Source organism: Anopheles stephensi, chromosome 2 (genome assembly GCF_013141755.1).
Source record: "Anopheles stephensi strain Indian chromosome 2, UCI_ANSTEP_V1.0, whole genome shotgun sequence".
NCBI classification, from domain to species: domain Eukaryota; kingdom Metazoa; phylum Arthropoda; class Insecta; order Diptera; family Culicidae; genus Anopheles; species Anopheles stephensi.
In genome coordinates this window covers 42,261,863-42,278,974 of record NC_050202.1, presented here as the reverse complement: position 1 = coordinate 42,278,974, position 17,112 = coordinate 42,261,863, and the positions used below count along the sequence as shown (strand labels likewise).

The 17,112-nt window shown below is 43.0% G+C and overlaps 2 protein-coding genes across 20 annotated transcripts in view; one reads left to right on the top strand and one right to left on the bottom strand.

The window, feature by feature from the left end:
* LOC118503296 (dedicator of cytokinesis protein 3) overlaps positions 1–17,112 on the top strand; it is a 53,058-nt gene that overhangs the window by 8,449 nt on the left and 27,497 nt on the right. The gene's annotated exons all lie outside the window — the stretch shown is intronic.
* On the bottom strand, positions 1,036–11,767 carry LOC118503303 (innexin inx3). 4 transcript variants are annotated; one of them, XM_036036417.1, is made up of 6 exons: positions 11,273–11,753; positions 4,034–4,681; positions 3,837–3,953; positions 3,639–3,763; positions 3,223–3,554; positions 1,036–2,689 (listed from the first exon to the last, which is right to left on the bottom strand). In XM_036036417.1, exons 2-6 carry the CDS (start codon positions 4,619–4,621, stop codon positions 2,649–2,651), a joined length of 1,203 nt encoding a protein of 400 aa, XP_035892310.1. In that variant the 5' UTR covers positions 4,622–4,681; positions 11,273–11,753; the 3' UTR covers positions 1,036–2,648. The 4 variants fall into 4 exon arrangements, with proteins under 4 accessions (XP_035892310.1, XP_035892312.1, XP_035892311.1 ...); XM_036036419.1 differs by lacking the exon at positions 11,273–11,753 and adding an exon at positions 11,095–11,111 and having other exon boundaries at positions 1,288–2,689; XM_036036418.1 differs by lacking the exon at positions 11,273–11,753 and adding an exon at positions 10,793–10,810 and having other exon boundaries at positions 1,288–2,689.

The following is a 17,112-nucleotide window of genomic DNA, read 5'->3' as shown; positions in this document are numbered from 1 at the left end:
ACCGTATACATTTTCAAACCACGGATTTTATTTTCCCCTAAATGGATTAATGTATTATCTACTGATTTCCAAAATATTTTAAACATCGTTACAAATTTATAAATTTTATAACGTTGTCTTTCTTCACTTTCTACCAATGTATACGAAAATGGGATTAAAAACATGTGGCTGGTTGTATGATCTCAATAATCTTTATGGCATATTTGTTGCGCCTGTGAGTATGCAATGCTGTAGCATATACCTTAACCTCCACATACACGTGGATGTACGGTTTATTATTGCAGACGAAAATCATTTATTTTGGAAAATTATCAGACACACGATCAGTAAAAGAAAAAACTATATGTAAATAAAACGTTTCCCCTTTGTCAGTCTTAGCGATCTGCTAGGTCATGCCGATTTTATGATGGCTCATAAGATTTATTTATGTAGTCTAATAGTAAGTTCTTTACTACCGAATAGTAAGACTTTATTCGGTATTTGTTCCCATTGTAACTCTTATTGCATTGGTACTGTGATGTTTGGAACATATTTTTCTGTATGTGGTGTATTATGGACAAGTGTGTGCAAAAGAAGACAAATCGGTAGTAGAGCGCACTATATTTCAGTTATGTCGTAAAAAAAACTTGTAGAATACTGAACAAATGCAAAATTGATAGCTGGCTCAGTATTACTCAAATCTGGGATGGCCTGGGAAAGTCAGATCATTCTTGAAATTTTAAGTGAGCTGTCCTATTTACAAGACCGGCTTTTATGGCCATGACTAAATCACTCAACAAATGGTCCGTATCATTTAAGGTATTATGCGACCTTAAATGGTTAATGAGTTTTTTTTTATTCATAAAGAACGGCCTGGCCGTATTGCTTGGTTCAAGAGTTATTAGAATAATATTTTTAAACATTTTCAAAGGACGACGAGGAAGGAGAAGTGACCAACTGAAATACTACAAGATTTTAAAGTAGGATATACGATAGTTCGTCGGATGCATAATGCTGTACATTTTATTCTTGGAACAAAAACTATACACGACAATATATTCAAAACCTAGATAAGCTTTATTAGTTTTCCACTTAATTTTATCAATGTAATCACAATTAGAGTCCGCAAACATGTTTGCGTTCACTCTTGACCCTTCCTCGTTTCTCGTTTCTTGTTGTGTCCTGCATATCCTCATATCATTACATCTTCGAGTTCAGATGATGATGATTCGTTCAACCGACCCACACATCGGCAAGCATATAATATGTATATATTGTTTTTGTCAAAAAAAATTTAACCGTATATTATTGCTTACGTTTTCGTGTGTATATTAGCGACCATATGCTACGTTAAAATGTTTAATTTTCGCTACAGCAAACTGGCTGTACTTTTGACTGACGTAAACTATCTAAAACGAGTCCTAAACGTATTTGTTTGTTTTTTTTTGTCAATGCTGCCTTTACAGTGTCGTCGAGATTGGTCAGGCGAGGAGTTTGTTTTCGTTTAACTTTTCCTTGGCAGAAGGTACACTAGAAGTACGGAATGTAACACACCTCGTTCCTTATCCATACGTTCAGAAAGAATCGCATCTGAGTTCGTATTGCATCAAAACTAGGAAATGAACAATGATGCTCTAAACATGCAAGTAGGTTGGTTTATCATTTCTGTACTTAGTTTGATCGTAATTAAATGGCGATATTTTGTCGAGCACGAAGCTTTACAGCTTTTTGAGGTGAATTGTTAACAATGCTTATGCATTTATTGTAAGGCAGTTTGTTTCCGTTGCTTTCTCATGAGATAAAAGTGTTCTAAATCCTATGTTTTGAGTGCCATTATGATAAAATGATCTTACGTTTACAATGATTATTTTTGAATTTTGCATATTCTTATTGCTGTACGTAACATTAGGGCCTACTGTGTGAATGCTGTGTGAACGTGTACGGTCTTTTACGGCTTACGATATGCGAATACGGTTGTTTTTTATACTATGGCATTTGATGAAGGATTAATTATGTCCCTTTCAAATAATGTTTGCAATGTTTTCGATTCGATCCGATAAGCGCGAACGAATCTTGCCAAGAACGAGAGATTCACTTCTTATTGTTGTTTTTTGTTCATATTCCGCTTTATTCCTTACAATTGCAAAAAATGCTACAATTTGGACGTTGCTCAAAAATTTTGTTAAAAAATTGATAAAATAAAAGTTATCCCTGCGCAATCCGCTGAAATGCGCAACTGAATACTAATTTAAAACACGTAGGACACCACATGACAGTCTTCTGTTGCTTTTTCTACTACATTATGTCTATCGGCAGGAGGAATATTCCTCCATGGAGAATTATTCGCCATTCCGATATAACATTTTAAAATGCGTTTTTTTTTTAATTTCGCCGTCTAATTATTACTTTTAATACAAACGCTACTTTCGCCACGGTAATGAATCGGACAAACTGTTGACTCCAAACTTTCGTTGACCATTCATTTCCACAGCTTAGTTTAACCTTATGCCGGGTTTAGGATGATTATTTGTAATTTAAAATTGAGAAGTAGGTTGATTGTTTTCGTTCGTCTTAAACTACCCAACTGCTTCAACGTCGAACGCGCGTACGCGGCTAGAGCGTAAATTTCTGATCACGTTTGCACACGCGCTTCGGGAGGCAGACATTATTTAAGCTTCGTAGTCCTGATGCAATACCTCCTTTTCCTTGTCTGTTACATAGTGTTGTTGAGTACCGAGAATAATGTTAAAGACAGCATCGAATTTCCGTTTTTTTCCATGATGGTGTTCCGTTGATCGCGCGTGTGTGTGGTAAAGATGGTCCAAAAATTGGAAATAAATGTTTGATAAGTTAGCAGGATAAGTAACAAATTTTGTTGCTGAAACGTCTGTCCGACGCACGGCCAGTGTGTCCCGAGATATAAGGTTCATCTACGTTCTACTCATGCAGGGTCATTCAATTGTATTGAACTATGTGTATGGAAACTATGAATCAGTGCGTATATGTCGATAATTTAAGGCTCAACCATAGAGCAAATCTACTCAACAATTCAAACTAAGTTTGCACGAAATGGAAATGGAGAAAGGAAAGGTCGAAATACAAGTTCTAGCTATAGGTTTGTGCGTGTGGTCGTGATACACGGTGCTAGCAGTCTGCTGCAGAAGCCTACCACCATCATCTTGGCGGCCTGAACACAAACCGTGCGGCAGATGGGTGAATGGAGTTATGTTTCAGTTTCTTTACCGTATTTCTCGATCGCCGGATACATTGGTGCCATTTCCAGCGTCGACGGGGCCGAAGGTGTATCGCCCGAGATTGGTCGGCTTTCGTCCAGCATGTTGATAAAGGTGTGCAGCATCTCACCGTACGAGGTAACGTTGAGATTTTGGCCAAGCAGATGAATCATGAGAAAATCGCCGATCTGCACGCGGCGAATAAGATTGCAAACGTCAACCGGGTCTGCCTTGCGGAAGCGACGTCTAAGTACGGCTTCTCGCGTCGTGGGCATCATGACGATGGCGGCCGAGTAGATGATAGCCAAACCCGAAGCGACCGCCAATATAATGAACCAGAACCTGATGACGGGAACAGAGAGCAAGCAGAAGATTATTATGTTGGTCAATATCAGCTAGCGGGTGCAGTAGTCGCGATATACTCACCACAGGAAAATGTAAATCTTTTCATTCAAAATGTTAAGCGCCAGCACACAGAGCGCGTCGTGCTTTTGGATGCTTCCCGAGGCACCATACTTGTGGAACGTACACTTAGTCACTCGCGGGAAAATCTGTGTGAAGAGCAACATATTTTGTTAAAAAAGGGTTCTTTTCACTTTGTTGGATTAAAACTATACGCCTTACCTCAATCATGGGATCAGAACGATTTTCTTGGTTCATATTCGAGAATCTTAGCACATCGGAACCGTAGGTCAAGAAAGCACCGCCCAAAAACTTATCGACGAAGAAAATATTGCCCACCTGCAATGAAGTTAGCGTTCAATCGATCAGTATCAGCTGTAGTTAGAAAATGAGCTGAAGTCCACCAGTTCTTCACTTACCACATTGATAAAATTGAGCGCTTCACAGATGAAATATCCAAACGAGTATGTGTTGTGTGTGTTGGCACTGTCGTACAAGTATTGAGCCAAACGTTCATGGCGTGCCTTACGCTCCGCCGGACTGGCGGTCGAAACTCCTCGCATACCTTCGGTGATCATACGCATGCGGCCCTCTTCCCAGTTTTTCCAGATCCAGTGCGGCACATAGAACAGAAGACCCTGGAAGAACAGCATGAACGGTACCCACTGGTAGTAGCTGTGGTACGTTCGTTCCTGGTTGTCGTTGCCCAGTCCGGAATGGGCCACTTCCGTGCCCATCGTGCGTCCGTGCTGACCGGGCAGGGTAAACGTGTACGTAATCCAGCAATAGGTGTTAATCACATGCCCGGGTACGGCTCCGTCGTTAATGCAGGATATCGGATCGCCGATCAAATTGTTCGCTGTGACGATAATGCAGCAGGCAAAGAGGATCGCACTGGTAATGCGATAGTGGCACCGGAACACCATATTATCGATGATGGCCTTATCCTGTAGGTAGCGCACCTTCACGAACCCAGCCACAGCTGAGACGAGTCCAAACACAGCCATCTTTGTTGATCGTTAGTGTCCTGGCCAATTGAAGACTCGATGGAGGTTAATTTAAAACAGCTGTAAGAAAATGTTGAGTATGATACGGTAAGAAACTTTTGTGGGCAATACAATGTAAATTAAAAACAACGGTGCTCCGTATCGCTACCGCTACCACATCTGTCTGTCTGACGGTTCGAATGTTAGAATGCACGCGTTACATATTAGTTCCTGTTGGATGGGTGTCGTACAGGGCGGAGTACCGATTTGTTGATTCTGCCAGGATTTGTGTTTCGCCCTGCCACTTGCGCTAGTTCTATCTGACAGCGTAAAATGCAGCGGCACCTTCAATGTCAAACTCATTGTTTCATCAGATCAATCCATCACCCATCAGGTTGAATGCAGTTCTACTTTAATCCAATTCCAACCGCGACCCCCTCCCCGCGAATCAAAGCACGTGGAATCACGGGTAATTGCGCTTGGCATCTGTGCAAACGATCGTGGACGCTGGACCTCTGTCCAAGTGTCATCGTGACACTTCAGATTATTGTGTAGGGGCTGCTGAGAGTAGCACACCTGACAGTGACCACAGGATGGAACCGGTGGAAGGTGGCAGAAACAACGTGTTATTGTATTGCATATTCATTCTGATGTAACGGGGTTGCTACGGGTTAAGAATACTTGCGGTTGGTGCTGTGGTTGGTTGTAAATTTGAATCTACAATATCGGAAGCGTAAAAACAACTGATCAAGGTGCTGCTGCAGGTACTGTAGTAAAGCAATGCTGGGTATCTGAGGGTAGGCTTAATGAGACTTAATAAACATACAAGACAGTAAAGTTGAATAGGAGCAAAACAAGAAAAAAAAATGGAATCTAGTGTTCTCCCTCACTAAATTGAAAACGTTTTTTTAGTAGTCTACTTTGGCACCAATCTCGATAGTTTGTGTTCCTGGCTTGCTTAACTTAAATTTCCCTTAGTTGGAAATTTCCCTTAGCTGGAGTCCTGCGTACGCGGGTTTGCTTTCGTCAAGGTTTGAACTATTAAAAGAAGAGAAGCAAAAGTGAACATGAAGATATAGACGAGGCTGTCGTTTTTGCAATTGATCAGTATTCCATTTTACATCTTACTTTTTGTGTATTAATTCAACATTTGCCATTCATCCCAAATAGTCTATGAAGAGCTATAAAGATGGAAACATTGCAGTGTTTAGTTTGATAAGCAGCACTCTTCAGTAAACTGCTTAAGTAGTTGGCCAAATATTTGTTTCCCATTTAGACTGTGTCATACGTTTCGTTCAAATTTGAATAGCACATAAACATTCCGCAACGTAATACACACACACACACACACATGCTGAGCGAGACGATGCTCAAATGTGTTGCTCGGGGTGAAAAAATCCAACGTAGCGTTCGAAATCGTACGGTGCGTTTAAAATGGCTTTTGCCCTCGTCCAGTCACGATCGCTTCCTTTTTTTTTAGGAAGAACTGAAGCATTGCTGAACCGTCAGTCCCCCACTTCACACTGAGGTGCTCTCTCTTTGCGAATCTGTTCAACACTTTTTCCGCTGTTGGTTGTTTTTTGTTGCTGTGGAAGCCGTTTGTGTTGATAATGAGGCTCTCACGATTATTTGGCACGGTTTCTAATGGTGCTGCCATGTTCTGAACGTTGCTCGAAAGAGAAGCAGCGATCAGCATCTCTTGCGATGCTCCCAATGTTGGTGATGTTATAGATCACTCAGCCCAGATTTACATGTCCGGCTAGGCGACACATGACACTGTTTACGGTGGGTGCAACACGAAAAAGACGCGCCCCAAAAGTTCCGATGTTGTGGAGCGACCATTATTCAGCACGTGGTTTCTATTCAGTAAACAGCAAGCGTGGATGTAATAAATTTTCACTATTGTCGGCTATTGTGTTTCGCCGTGCACAGCTGGGAAACATGATCGCTGCCGGTCATAATGAATGGAATGCTCTTATCAGGAGTTTTTGTTCCCATTGGTGTCATCGTTAATTAGTCGGCATGAAATAATGCATGTGGAGTGAATTTAAAGTGGTGAATATATGAGGACAGGAAGTGAGAGACGAGTTTGTAATGTTTTGTTTGCATCGTTCAAGGGCAAGGGCATATCGCGTGCTACCGGTACATGGAGAAAAAGTTTGGATCTGTGACAACGATGCCGCATGTACCGAATTTGCATTGTGGTGGATACAGGAAACGGAAGTTTCCGTTTCCAGATGATTTGAGAAATGGTTTGAAAGCTTTGTTGATAAGTTTTGTTGATAAGCAGCATTCGGTTTGGGACGTTTTTTGGTAGATGGCTTTGGATGGACGGCCGCATTGTAAAGACGTTACTTTTGTAATGTAACGTTGATAAGATGGAAAACATGACTTCCTGGGGAGAAACCTGATTCAGTTTAGACAATTTGTACAGCTCATATAATATTAAGACGAGCTAAAACGCGTTGCTGGAAGAATCTTGGCAAGCGATCCTTTTTGTGTTTGATAAGAGCAACTGCATATGGACAGTGGTCTGACATCGCTAGGTTATCGTTCAAGTCCAAAGGCTACCCAAGCGAAATGTCATAACAATACGTTGGAGGTTCTCTCTGTGTTCTCTGTTATGCTACGATCGACAGTAGTTGGTGAGCAAGGGTTGGTTTGCGAATTACGAAGAAGTTTATAGCAGCGGATATGTTCAATATAAGTAAGACAATCTCGATTCTCTTCTTCCCTTCAATGTTTAATATTAGATGCCTCAAATTTATTCTCAACCAACACGAGCTCTCGATCGTAAAACATGACAATATGGCCGTCCGTCGACCCCACACTGCAGTGCTTCTACTTGGGCTGCGCGTTCCCGTCGAAGGAAGAACCTTACCTTCGCTCCGGCATGTCTTGTGTTTTCTTTTCCCGCATCTCTCGGTTCTTCTCTACCCTCCCGTCTGTTCCGTCCGTACTTTCGTTCTGTTCTCCCTTTTGTTCGTTCATTTATCGATCGTTCCTTCGTTTTTCAATGCTGCGGCACCATTTTTCGTTCGTTCGACATCATATCTGAACGGAATTGAGAAGCCGCGCAGTACACACTCGTCGGAACACACGGCGCTGCTGTAACGATAAATCATTTCTGCTGTTTGTGTTTGCGACTCCTTCCATCGGCATTCCGTTCCTTCGGTGGTGGAGCTTGATCGAGGGAGGTGCCGAGAGGACATGGTATGGTGGAGCGTTTGGAACGCGCAACACGGGAAGAGCGCACTGTTCTTTGTTGTTGCCATGCCGATAAATCTATGGGTCTTGGGGAGCGAATGCATCCCGCGATCCTCGGCGCATAAAACCGGAATAGTAGCAGTACAATCAGCAGCAAAAGATCAAAGTTCCAACTCTTTCTTTGTGATGAATCATTTTAGTTCTAGCAAAAGGTATACGGAACTGCCTTTTTCCGTTTTTCTCCGCCATATTCCATACGGGCAGCAGCAGCAGCAGCAGCAGCAGTTCAGTGCGCTAAAATGCTGTCTCTTGTATGCATAAAGGAAATGATCAAACAACTGGCAATCAAATTTTTTTCTGCACATTTTTATGCGTTTACTCACTCACAGACACACAACAAGCGTTCGTCGCCGAACGTAGTGCATAAAGAAATGCTTAAAGACACAAACTCGTTTAGGAGTTTGCAGCTCTCGCTTGACTGTCTTGCAACATCATCAACCACAGGGTCTACCACAGCACAGCGGTACGGAGAATCGGTGACAACGACAACGGCTGTCCTGATTCAGTGTTCAGCCACAAGCAAAGCAATGCTAACAAATTGCCATGTGTTTGCAAGTCATGTGATCTAGTGAAATTGTATGTGCATGATTCTAAAAGGCAGAATTTATTAACCTGCTGTTTTAACTCAAGGGAGACTTCGAGAACCTTTTCAAGGAAGAGTATAACCAGGGATAACCGTACACACAGTGAAAACAAATATTTCTCTCAGGTCTTGGAAGTACGAGACAATATTTGAGTTACAGTATTCACTTAAGTTAACGCAACAGAGCAGCAATATGATTCACAAGCATCCATCAACTTGGGTGTAACTGTAACTTATATGTGTGAAAGTACAAATCAGCACTTATTTTTACCTCAGTGACACTTTTTCGCAAGTCAACGACATGCACAATTATGCGGTTGGCGTGTGCTGTTAATAGCGGCCCTTCATTCATGCATTTGCTTTGGATTTATGCCCTGTTACGGCAAAGCTACTACTGCAAAGCAGTTTGCTGAAGGAATCTTGCCCGTGATAATTGCTCCACTTCTTGCCCGTTAATCAACCGTAAATAACTAGGTAAGTTAGGATGTGATAGTGCTAAAAAAATGGTCTGCAATTTAAAAGCAAGACCCCTATCTCCGGGGAAGAGTATGAACCCGGTGCCAAGCTTACATGTTGTACTAGTTAGCTAGAAAGTGTCATTTGCGTATTGACAAGAGCCAACAAGATAAATCGACGACCAGCCAGCGTTTACCGTTGTTGGGGTGGTTGTGGCTCTAGACGTGTTGTGGATGAAACGACAGCAAAAAATCGTTTGGATATAGCTTGCACTTGCCCAGATAGGGGTGTGCTGTGCAGCAATGCCTTCTATCAAATGGATGGCAGCAACAAGACGTGAATAGCTGTCGGTTTGTACGTGACAATCTACGTGTAGCTATGAGAAAAATAAAGCAAAACTATTTTCAACCGTTCAGTAACAGCTTATAAAGGCTGTAGGAACTTTGGATACCACTGTCATTAGCACCAGCAGATAACTGCACTTTTCTATCTGCTGCTGCAGTGCTGTACCCGCACATGATTAGGATTTGCTTTTCGGTTTATTTTTAAGGGATAAAACATCAGGGTAGAAGCTAATGTATGGCTTCATCGAAATTGACCTGGGTACAGCACCAGTATTAGAGAAGTTGTCTATATAAGGCGTCTATTGAAGATGTCAGATAGATTGGAACATGGAGGATAATATCGGAGCAGGTAGGCAACGCCATACAGAGCAATATTAAGCAATACACGTCTGGAGTTGCATACTTGTTTACCTATTGTCACAACTCTAAACAGTCAATGAAACGATTCAACATCATCAACGCACGCGTGTGTCGTTACCCTCTCTGGTCAAACCATCCTATCCTGGCAATGCTACCCTTCGAATGTTTTCGAAACATCAACGAAACCTAACCAACGCCATTCTGTGTAACAAACGAAGCATCGGGGTTTCGGACGGATGTAGGTACACTCGCCTTACTCTTCGTTTGAGTCCTTTGAATTCCGGTCTAATTCTGAATCGTCCTTGTACGTCGTGTTAGGGATGGTTGTGTGCGTGTTGCTTTGGTTGGTTTTGTAATGAAGGGTACATTTTTCGTGTAGGGTCGTGTCATGACGCGTCTGATTATTTTTGGGTATAGGTTTTCCCCCCCTAATAGTTCACATTTATACCATGCGCTTATTGGTATTGGTAAAGTGTGCACACTTTAATGCTGCGAAGAAAGCAATGTGCCCTTTTTATAGTGTCAGGTAAAGCTGTGAACTGTTACCACAATATTCCGTATGTGTCTCACTGAGATGATTCTCACAGAGAAGTTTGGTCTGGTATGGAGAATCGGGAATTCAGCTAGAATTCTTATGGATTATTTGGCGGTAATAAATTTTGTCCACGGTAACACTAAATTGTTGGCAATTGACCTGAAATAGTCCTCATTCGGTATTTTTTTTTCTCTTTTGGTTCGCTTTTCATCAGTTCAACATGTTTTGTTTGCACACTTGCGAGGAACCGGATGTGTTCGTTGGCACCGGTATCTTATTTACTTTCTGTTACCAGCTGCATGCTGAGCCCAGGACTGTTGGCTGTCGAGGCTTTCATGTACATACATACGCACTTTCCATCACTAACACACATCCACGGGGAATAACTTTTGAAAACTCATTCGCTTATAAATTCTGAAGTGTAGTGATGCACTTTAGACTGTAGAACCCGGGTTCGGGGTTTTTATTCGAATCGCCGGTGACCAATCGTTTGTTGGGCATGATTTTTGTTAGTGACAACACGTTTTCACCAATTTACCCGCATCATCAGGTATATCGAATTGATTCGTCAAAAAACAAAGCCCACCGCTGGTGACCTCTGAAATTGTAGAATGTATCTGCTATGGTTTTAACTTAACGTAGCTCACTCGCTGTTCCGGCGGCGTTGCTAATGATCAATTTTATTATAGCACATGAAGCCATTTAATTGAGCACACGCACCAGGAACTGTGTTCCTTTCATAATCATAAACACTTCCGACACACTGCAACAATTAATGGCGTTGGCTTTCCGAGATGCGGACACACACAGTGTTGATGATGCACTAGCGGGATGCATGTTATGTGTTTATTCGAATTACTGTTTTGCCGTTTTATTTAAAACAAATGGATGGAACATGTGCGCGAATGTATGTTTTTTCTTCCATGTCTGTTGTCTGTTTGCTTTGTACCCTTTGTAGACACATGCGATGCTATGATGATCCGGCGGAGGCCCACAAGCGGGAGACATTAACGAGCGAGAGACACATTCGTGGCAAAGCAAGACGGACGCTTGGTGCTAGCAGACAGATAGAAAGACAGATGTGGCACGCGGGATACGCTTGACGGGTCGAACGTCGGTTTACCTACTTTTTCTAATACACAAACGACGACAAAGCGACGGCGACAAACAAAAAAGAAAAAGAAACTGTGTGTGTGTGTACACAACGGCGAGAGATTTAATATGCTGAACAGTTTCACTTCACTAAAAAGATTCCGCGGCCTTTCCAGAGGCTTCAGTTGCGAAGATCGTCTGTATGTGTAGAGACAGACTAGCGCGAAGATCTTCGGAGATCACACATAAACACACGCTCACACACAGCCACACACACTACACACGAACAGGTACACATACAGACATGCACACGCACACACACACACACGCACACAGGAACACCTGAACGCGAACACGCAGGCACACGATCGCGAGCGCGAAAGCAGCAGAGTCGGCGCTAGTAGACAGCGGCAGTAGAATGAAAAATGAGATGTGATCTCTCCACTACTCGATCATGTTCGAACCGGGGCAGCGAAATCCGTTCCACACTGGATGGCGGACTCGTTGGAATTGAATGCAGCGTGCTGAACGGTTCGTCGTGGAAGCGACCGCCGCATCGCCGTCCGTAAGAGGGGACGCGCGTCATTCGTGCCTGTGTAGTGGTGACGCTAGCACACAAACACGCACACCACCCAACCCCACCCAGCATGAACTCCTTTCGGTCCGAAGCCACGTGTGCGTTCGAAAGAGACGGGCGATTCGCTACCCCCTGGTGTGGTTGGTGCTGCTTTATGCTTGGTTTATGCGTAGTGCGACGTCCGTGACGGGTGAGTGACCGTGAGTGCCTTCCAGTGGGCTTTCCTTCTGCACGCGTATGCGTGGAATTCCTTAGCGCTTTCCCGTGTGGTGTCGTCGAGGGTTGATGGGAACGAGGGTTGCAGCTGGTTGGAGCTTCCTGCGCGTTCGCGTTCGTTTCCCACGCTTAACTTTACCTGTGTGCGAGATCGCGATCAGGCGACGACGGTGCGCTTTGGATTGGCTACTCGGCTGCGCGAAGCGGACCGGTTTGGTCGTGATCGAGCGCCGTTCATGGCGAGTCCACACACTGGCAGCACTGCCACGACTCGAACAACGGCCGATCGAACGACGTTTATCGGGTCTCAAAGCTTCTGTTCTAAGATGCGTGCCAGTGGGCTAGACACAGGGCCACCCGAACAACACCAACAAAAAAAGGGTGTAAAAAATCATGACACATAATCATGCGTAGATCCATGTCCTATTCGTCTGCTCAGCATAGCAAAGTAGGCCGTGACGGGGGTTCGAAAAGGCTGACTGGCGACGAACGATCGTGCTGCTGCCGCTGGTACTATGCAGGAGGATACCATGCTTTTAAGTACGGTTTTGGTGCTCGCGCGACTTTGGACTTTTTGTGGCGGGTGTCTCCTAGTGTAGCCTTCCTCTTTGCACACGCTCGGTGGAAAGGGAATATATCTTGCGTGAATAAAAACGATCGTGGCGCTATCATGCGTTTCGTTCCTCACCCAAGGGGGTTGTTTGGGGGGTTATCCGCAACACCGGTAGCATGAATCGAATTTCGGTGAGCACGTTTCGTAGATGGGTTTTTTGGTGGCATTTTTTCCTTTGAAACTTGCTTCTTTTCAGCTTATTTTTTGCTTGAGAATGAATGGAGAAATAAAGAAGTTTGAAGTTTATTGCAATTCATTCAACATTATTGGCTAATATGGTGGAAAAGGAGAGTCTATACATTAGGATAGTTACGATCAAAGCATTTTTATCGCAACAAACCACAACATAGTAAAGGTGAAGCCTCAGCTAGCTGATGAAATTCGGTAGAAAGTGTGGTGCGAGATGTAGCACATTCAAGCAATATTTCATCATGCAAGTCGTCGCGGAATGCGTTCAGGAGTCGGTACCATGAAAAATCTCCCCCTCCAGCACCTTTTATGCAAATGTCTTTTGGAACGGGTAGCGTTGACAAATTTGGGAAAGTCGTGCATATTTCCTCTTTAAGGCAGCATCGAATGCAGTGATTATTTTTGGGGTTTTGCTTTAAATTGATAGTAATAAAATCATATATAACTAATCGGAATAATGTTTGGCTAGAACCAAAAAAGATTTATGAACATGTTAACACGTGGTTGCGAAATTCTTGCAATTTTGCGTTTCGTTCCGCTTCGTTAAACGAACGTTGAGTCACACCCCTAGAATGAATCGCATCACATGAATGCGATGACTTTCCTGAGCGATCCACTCGTTAATAGCGATACTTCTCCAAAAAATAAGACACGTCATCGATCAACCCTTGTGATCGCGGTGAAGGAGTCTCCCGTTAGTCTAGTGCGCGATGGCGATCGTCAATCTGACAGTCTTGGCCCTGTTATTACTCGCGCGCTTTATTATAAGCCTTGGCCGCCGTTTTGCAGAAAGTATAATTAAGGGTCGTGGGACGAGTCTTGTCTTTGCTTACGAAAAAAGGTCCAAATTCTCTAAGGTTCCCTTTTTTATCTAATAGTATTCATCTGTAAGATAGCAAAAGCCTAGTTATATATTTCGAGTAAAAAGATGATAGGTTAGGAATGTATTTACTATTTGCACTTATTATCCATTTCTCTAGTCCTCTTTTACCATGGTTAAAGCGTTCCCGAATAAGGTAAACTCCGGTTGATTTGGATTTATTTGTTCTCTTCTTCTTTTACCTGCAATTTTGCAAAATTGACCGAAGCAAACAGTTTAGTTTTGATGACGTTGCCAGTTGTGTGGCCATTACCTTGGTTGTTATGTTGCCCGCGTATGGTTGTGCCCGTGCTGTTGGAAGGTTTTTGGTTTACGCGTTGGGGCTTTTTGTTGCTGTTGGAATTGCTTAACGCTACGTGTGTGGAACTTACGAACGGATAGTTAAACAGAAAGTCTTACTTGGCTTAAGCTTAGTCGACTGACTGTTAAAACAGTTTTGCAAATTAAAGTTCAGCATATTCTTCAAGAATAACTTCTCAATGTCTGAGCAATAATGTTACGGGCAATGCTATAGTATATTGGCTTTACTGAGCAATAACATTGCCCAGTAGAATTCTTGAAAAATGTGTGTTTGGAAAAGAAAGCGTTAAAAGTGAGATAAAAAATCCATAAGTGTTTTTAGAGTTCATTTGCGTGCAACCAGTTTTACGGGTGTGGAATTTAATTGCCATCTTCATCCAGCCAATTCCTCTTTTGGTGTGGTTTTAGACATTTTTGAAGGAAAGAGAGGAGGAAGGTTGACTGCCTGTTACAAATGGTCATTTGATAATTGCATGGTTAGGAGGGAGATCGTGTTTCAGCGGAGTACGATGCTTGACAAGTACATGTTTGAATGACCATCTGCACTGACGAAGAGGAGCGATTCGAGCTTTGGCAAAAATTATCCAATCAAGCATAACTTCCACTTCAACCTGCTAGACCTGGGATACGCAAACTGTTGGGATGCATATGTGGGATATTTGCTACACTAGAGCATATGGAAAAAGTAGCTTTAAAATAATGTTTGCATATTAAAAACTTTGCAAAAATAAAGGTTGCGAGGTCCTTCCTCGGAGCGTAAAACTTAGAGCAGCGGAGCAAAATATTTTTTCTTTGCATAACAGCAAGAGATACACATAAAGAGCTCAGAAATCGCACCGTAGTCCCGTGCATAAGTTCAACGAGATAACGTGATCTGCAAGAAGCAGTAGAGCCAGCACCAAGCGTGGAGAGGTCAAGCGAACAGTTTGGTTTGTTAGCGATCTGTTGGCTGTTGTAGAGCCACATTTGCTTTCGTATGCGTGCGGACATGTGAGCGGTAAGACGGCTACAGCACTCCAACAAGCGCTGGAGGGAGCGCTGAGTAAAAGGGTAGCTGGAGCCAGTTTGCGAACAAGTTTAACTCTTTTCACAACCACCATCGGGCTCCGGACGGATCCTTGGTCATCCTCCGATTTTCGCAGGGCCGTTCTCGCACTTGCATTTTTAGCGAAACCGTTTTCTTAGTCCCTCGTTATGTGTTCTCTTCGCTAATCTTCGCCGATCGTGCAACGTGTCGTTTGCCGGGGAAGTTGGAATTTTGGAACGCCATGACCGGGGATGCGTTCTGCACTTGACGAGAAGAATTTCGACGTGAAGCGGTAGGAAGCACAGGCTTGGCTGGCTGTGGTCTTGTTGTTTTAGTGTTGGAATTCTTTTTTCTTTTTGTTTAGTTCCATTCGTGTGGATATTTCGTACCATTTTTAGGGTTTTGAATGCGAGAAGCATCGCTTCAGGCGACTACACTTCGCAAAAGGATCACGCGGTAGGTAAGCGTAGAGAAAAGATGGCGATCGGCGACATTCGCAACGATGGATGGCGTGGAAGTGTGCACAGTAGGTAGATAAACACAGAGGGAGCGGAGAGTCTGCCAATATGCTTCGAGGCTTGCCGCATACGGTTGTGGTAAAGGCGTTGCATGGTAAAGCAAGCCGTGGACTACTAAATGCAGCAGCCAACGTTCGCCGTTCCCTTGGTGGAGAAGGCGAAGAGGCCATATAAAGTAATGGTGGCTGCGCCCGCTTTTTGCTTTGCAGACCATACTGGCTCAATACGGTAGTTGTCGGCTGTTGGATGCTGTATCTCAAATAGTCTCTTGTGGTGTAAGAATAAAACGGAATACGGTAGAAGAGATATGCTGTTTAAAGTTAATGTATGATATTGAAGTTTCGTAACTCATCTGGAAAGTGTATGAGGGTTGGGTGTCAAAAACGCCAAGAGATGTCACATTTCAACTTTGCATCTCACCAGATTCATATTAAATAGTCTTGCATTCCATAAACTGCAAGGTCAACTTATGCTACAAGATCAAGCAGGTTGCTTCTGTCAATCAGCTATATACACTTGAAGATCACTCATGCAATTTACCGTATTGTTACAATGGAGTTAAACATTGTATAACCAATCAATCATATCGACATAAACAAGTTTTCTAGACCAATCGTGTCGCGGCACAAATGTGGTTGTCCGTGACTTAATTTTGTCGCGTTTTGGTTCCTTGAAACTATCGTCGAAGCTCTGTGGTGGTAAAACGTGACCACAGTACAGCCGCCTATTGATGGATGCTGCAAGTATAATGCTTATGCAAAAACATGACCATCATTTCAAATCCATTACTACCTTTAAACGTCTGGTTCTGTGTGTGTGTGTGTGTTGCTGTTCCGAAGAGCAAACGGACATTTATTGTAATTTAATTCTGTTTTGTTATGAATGTAGCACGACTTGGACAGTTATGTATTGTCTATAGCGATGGAACAAGTAAGTGGAGACCGATTGTTATTTATAAGATAGCCTGCGTGTATAGGGATTAGTAATCCTAATTGACTATTCTGACAAATGTAAAATATTGAACATGTCAATATAGGATTTATGTAATGTATACTTCTCTGCTTCACACCCGGCCTAAATTCAGTGCTTTGAGCTGGTTATAGCAATTTATTGTATAATACTTGAAATCGTTTGTTACACACCATGCGAATGAGAATCCATCAGTAAGAAATGTGTGTGTGTGTGTATGCTGTAACTTGCTACAGGTCTTATGTCTATTTATTTAACGTTATTTGCTTGTTGGCTGGTGTGGTTTCATGCCTGGATGTGTAGTATGTTCCTACAAATCGGGACCGAGAACATCGCAACACATGTTGTAAAACGTGCCCGTGTCTGCGCGAAGCAAAAGAATAGCCAAAGGAGAGAAGCGTTTGAAAGGTGCTTGAAAGAATGAAACAGTTCACAGTGTCTAGCACAGATGGAGCCAAACACAGCGTTAGGAACGGTTGAGTTTATTGACTTTGATTAAGTTGTTTGAGGCTTGACGATGTGTGCGGCATCGCATAGTGGTGAGTCTTCTGTCCATCGCGTTTAGTCCGTGAAGATGAACGTCAGG